The following is a 5,131-nucleotide window of genomic DNA, read 5'->3' as shown; positions in this document are numbered from 1 at the left end:
TTTTTATATCAATAAATAAAAAACAATAAAATGATAAAATATAAAGTAGGATTAATATAAAAAATGATAAATTTATCATTTATCATTGATTTAACGGTGGTAGGTAACAGTTAAAAGGATTCTAGTGTCAAAGTTTTGAAATTTGTACTTAAACCGCGAATTTAGCTATAATAGATGGATCATTTTTGTAATATAGTCAAGATTTAGAAAAAAACCAAAATTTCATTTAATGATCCCGAGGATCCACCACACACACACAAAGAAAACGAAGTCACATTTCTCTTGTAGTCTTGCTTCTCTATGTAAACTCCCCAAATACTTCCCCACACGGACAAAACCAGTCTCTCGTAGGTTACTAGATAGATTCTAGCAACAGTACCACCTAGCTAGCTAGCTGGCCTGGCTGCTATCACCACTGACATCGTTTACCCTGACTGTTTCGCCTACGACACACAACCCCTCCCCTCTGCTTACTGTTTCTCTCTCGGACAACACCACCTCATCTTTAACCCCCTCTCACTATTTCCCTGTTTCTCTCTCTCTGATCATGGCGGAGGGGTTTGAACTGTGTCACATCCCACAGCAAAGCAGAAGGGATAAACTGAGAGTGGTCCTTCAGAACCATCACACCAGTGATCTGCAAGGGTGCGCAGGTTTAGGGAGACTCCCTTTATATGATCAATCTTCCCAGAATTTGTTAGCCTGCGCCAATATCAAATCCTCATTAATGGCTTCTGATAGTAGCAATGCCAGTGATTATATGACTGCGAGAGTAATTATGGATAACATTAGTAATGAATCGTCGGATCTACAGTCTGTCCGTGATTCAGGTAACGATCATTGTAATTTCTTTTACAGACATCAAGACCTTAGGTTCATTCAACATGATCATGATCAGTCTCCATTTCATGGCGGAGATTTTGTTGCTTTATCTCTCTCGTCGCAGTATACCCACAACGGAACTCCTCCTCCTGTAGAGTTGAACTTGCACAGTTATGGTGGTGGAGATGATACCCCGACTGCGGTGATGAACCATGGGCTGTACACAGGCTACGCTTCGATTTTGAAAGGTTCCAAGTTCTTGAAACCGGCGAAACAGCTGTTGGATGAAACGTGTGATGTTGGTTTTAGGTTTTCCGCTGAGAAGTTTCCTGTTAATTGTGGTTTGATCGACCCTCCTCCGTTGGATAACTTGCGAACAAGTGTTGATGATCCCAGTTGTGGTGGCGCATACAAGAGAAAAAGATCCACCCTAATTTCTTTGCTAGACGAGGTAGTTTTTAACCTCCAATTTGAATTCATTAATTATTAGTTTTTAACTTCCGATTTGAATCCATTACTGTGATAGGGTGATTTTCTCAAATTGCAAATTACAATGGTTATGTTTGGTAACTAGTGCGGTGTTTGGTTTATTTTCAAGAGAAAAAGTTTTTTTCTAGGAAAAGATAAAAGCAAAACCATATTTAGTAAAAGCTTTTAAAAGCTATTTTGGAAAAGTCACCAAAATCTGATTTTTTGCGACTTTTCTTTGGCCTTTCAAAAGATAAACCTAACACGCTTTAGCTCTTAGTGAGAAGCCAATCCGTAGCTAAGTTATAGGATGGATCAAAAATTACAGATCCTTTTATATTTTTTTGTGTCTACTTCCTTCTTATTTTAGATATGACAAGGGTTATTCAATTTAATTTAAATTTGATTGGATTGTTAAATTTTGTATATTTATAGTCATTTTAAATTTTAAATAGATAGGAAGAAAAGTAGGAGTAGAAAGATATTTAATTTTTTCATTGTAAAATGACATATAAAGGTATATAAAGGTATGTTGAAAAATATGTTTAGTATAATATTTACGGTTATATAAAATAAAATAAAATAAAACTCTATATACTCCTTTTAAAAAAACTAGCTTATCAGCTAATTTTTATTTTGTCAACTATTACAAACTAAAAAAACTCAAAAATAAGTTACCTATGGGCCAAAACATAGCGAAAGCGTGGTTAACAAACGTTAGAATATAATGATTTACTAAAAAATGTAAAAATAATGTTATAATGAAAGGATTTTGTTATTTCTTGCATTAGTCATTGTTTATATGCAAAGCTTGCGCAAATTATTTAAAAGCAACCTTTAATTATTTACCTTTTATTCAAATTTTTCTGCTTTGATTTTAAGCTTACTTTACTAGATGATGCATATGCATTATTTAATACAAGTTACTTGCTTTAGATGCTAGACTCGAATTCCTTTGAATATATGATTAGTGATACCTTAAATTAGTACAATTCCATTGTTTAGTGCAGATTTATATTAATTAAGTACGATTCCTTTGTTTAGTGGTTTTTTTAAATGCTCAAAAGATAAAGGAGAAAAATAAAATGATTCTCCCTCTTCCGGAAGAAGTTCCTGTTGAATGATTTAAAACTTCTAAAACTTACAAATTTGCAGGGGGGGACATATATATACTTGGTGTTTATAACTTTTTATATAAAGATGATAAATTATATAATTTTAAAACCACTTGAAACCAGCTAAAGAGCTTTTGATGGAGAATATTCTTTTCCATATAGATGAGAATATAGATATGTAAAAGTGCCATTAATGGAGCATACAATGTCACTATCAGTTGATGTTGTTCTTAAAGTGATGGAAAGAATACATCTGAAAAGAGATGATCATTTCTACACTTCAAAAAATGTAAAGAAAGTATTGGGAATAAAGTAAACTTAGAAGAATAACAAGACAAGTTGTCAATCTTTTTGTTTCTTTTCTTCATTTCTGATTTCTTTTTGTTTATTATTTCCATTAAGGTAGACATGGTTTATTTTTTTTCTTCATTTCTGATTTCTTTTTATTTCTTATTTCCATTATACTATAACCTTCCAAATGCCACTTAAACTACAAACAGTTTTTGAATCACATAATTTGGATCAAGAGAATGATCAATATATGATTCAAAGAAATCTTTTGTAAAGAATATAAACCACGTTCATTGCAAATATTTTCTTTTTCTCTTCACAATATCCTTAGTGAGATATTGACTTGTCACATTCAGTAAATCAAGAACGATGCTAAATGTAAGCAGATTGTTAAACTTTAAACAAACACATCACAAGTAATTTCAAAGCAAATTTGGTACTTAACTAAGATCATGATTATATCTAAAGATACTCTTTTTTTTTTGAACAGGTGTACAAGATGTATAAATATTACTACCAACATATCCAAACAATAATCACATCATTTGAAACTGTAGCCGGGCTTAGTAATGCTGCTCCATTTGCAAACTTGGACATAAAAGCAATGTCAAAGCACTTCCATTCCCTTAAAAATGCTATAACTGAGCAGCTACAGTTCTCAGTGAAACCTCATATAAGCTATGGAAAGAAAGAATTCATGGTGTCTGAAAATTTTGAGAAAGGACATTATGGTCAAATGGGATTTGTTGAACATCAGCCTGTTTGGCGTCCCCAAAGGGGTCTCCCAAAGCGAGCAGTCACTGTTTTGAGATCATGGTTGTTTGATCATTTTCTGCACCCGTGAGTCATTTTATTGTTATTGTTAACCAAGATACAAACAAGAAAACATGTACATACATATATTGCAAAAAAAATCATAGGTTAAATAATTAAGCATTGCATATAATGACGGATTAGTGACGAAATCTTTATATTGCATTGTGTTGCTAATCTGTCGTTAATGCATTTCTTGAGGTTCATATATTCCGTAACCCAGAATAAACGATTGTATTCCTTTGTGAAATTGCACAGTTATCCAACTGATACAGACAAGCAGTTGTTGGCTAAACAGACGGGTTTAACTCGAAATCAGGTAAGAGCGTCTTCTATCTCTACAGCATTGAAACATACTTTAGGTCAAATCATTAAAAATTGTAGTCAAAATACAAAAATTCATGTTTAGAATTGGCGCTTGTTGTTCTTACATTGTTGATTAGCCAGGTTTCGAATTGGTTCATAAATGCCAGAGTGCGACTATGGAAGCCTATGGTAGAGGAAGTGCACACGCTTGAAACCAGACAAGCCCACAAATTATCGTCACATATCCAGCAACAGGAAGCTTCCTGTGTCAGCAATTCATTTTCATATCAACCAATGAACCAAGAACCTCCTTCAAAGCGCACTAGAAATGACTTCATGTGTGATAATAAATATAACAATCAACATATAATGGAAGGAAATAATGAGCACATGATGAGCTTTCACAACAATTTGTCAATCCATAATGTAAACAGTCATGCGACTGCAAATCGTGGTGTTCCCTTGACACTAGGCTTATGTCAGAATAACAACATATTCACATTGTCAGAGGCGTTTTCATTGAATGCCGATGGTGGGAGCAGGAGATTTGTTGGTGGTGGTGGTTTGGATATGCAAAACCGGCAGGCGGGGCGAGAACTTATTGGGGATCGGGTTTTGCATGATATTGGTGGCTGATGGTTTAGTAGTCTTTAGAGCTCACTTTGTTACCCACGACATGACATTGTTACATAGGATATGACAAAATAGGAAAGGTTGTAATGTATTTGACGTGGTTTGCAGTTTGTAATGGGGACTCGGATGTCAAATGAAGAAAATTTGGAATTTTTTGTTTCATAAAAAATAGAACGTGCCATACATACTTGCTATTGATGTCTAAGGAATGTCATTGTCTTTCGTAATTGAAAATAGTCTTAGGAAATTTGTTTTGTTGATGTTCAATCATATAGTCTACTTGCATTATGTCGTGTCCTCTCTCCTCCATGTAATAAACGCAAATTCCTCCGGCCCAAATTGATAGTCCATTTTTGAGTTTTGAAGTCTTTTTTCTTCAACTTTGACCTTTATATATATATATATATATATATATATATATATATATATATATATATATATATATATATATATATATATATATATATATATATATATATATATATATATATATATATAATGTTTGATGCAAAATATATGAATGGATTGTATTTTAAATGTTTTTTCATTGTTATAAGTTTTATCAAGTAATATATAATACAAATAAAAATATTTAAGGTCAAAATTAAAGAAAAAAAACTTAATAAGTCAAAAGTGGACTATCAATTTAGGACGGATGGAGTATTTCTAATCTTCTATGTATC

General features: G+C 32.8%; 1 protein-coding gene across 1 annotated transcript; it reads left to right on the top strand.

Annotated features, from left to right (window-relative positions):
• The first annotated feature begins 224 nt into the window (after nucleotides 1–224).
• LOC111911177 (BEL1-like homeodomain protein 9) lies at nucleotides 225–4,622 on the top strand. The gene is made up of 4 exons (XM_023906961.3): nucleotides 225–1,273; nucleotides 3,187–3,536; nucleotides 3,768–3,828; nucleotides 3,957–4,622. Exons 1-4 carry the CDS (start codon nucleotides 548–550, stop codon nucleotides 4,449–4,451), a joined length of 1,632 nt encoding a protein of 543 aa, XP_023762729.1. The 5' UTR covers nucleotides 225–547; the 3' UTR covers nucleotides 4,452–4,622.
• The last annotated feature ends 509 nt before the right edge of the window (nucleotides 4,623–5,131 follow it).

This window comes from Lactuca sativa, chromosome 9, assembly GCF_002870075.4.
Source record: "Lactuca sativa cultivar Salinas chromosome 9, Lsat_Salinas_v11, whole genome shotgun sequence".
Lineage (NCBI taxonomy): Eukaryota > Viridiplantae > Streptophyta > Magnoliopsida > Asterales > Asteraceae > Lactuca > Lactuca sativa.
The sequence above is the reverse complement of the archived record's forward strand: the minus strand, read 5'-3'. Positions and strand labels throughout refer to the sequence as shown.

What these genes read in the sequence shown, in the direction of transcription:
- LOC111911177 (XM_023906961.3), top strand. Translation starts at nt 548, where the DNA reads ATGGCGGAGGGGTTTGAACTGTGTCACATCCCACAGCAAAGCAGAAGG. An exon ending in TTTGATCATTTTCTGCACCC is followed by an intron (nt 3,537 to 3,767) that starts GTGAGTCATTTT and finishes GAAATTGCACAG; the next exon opens with TTATCCAACTGATACAGACA. An exon ending in CGGGTTTAACTCGAAATCAG is followed by an intron (nt 3,829 to 3,956) that starts GTAAGAGCGTCT and finishes TTGATTAGCCAG; the next exon opens with GTTTCGAATTGGTTCATAAA.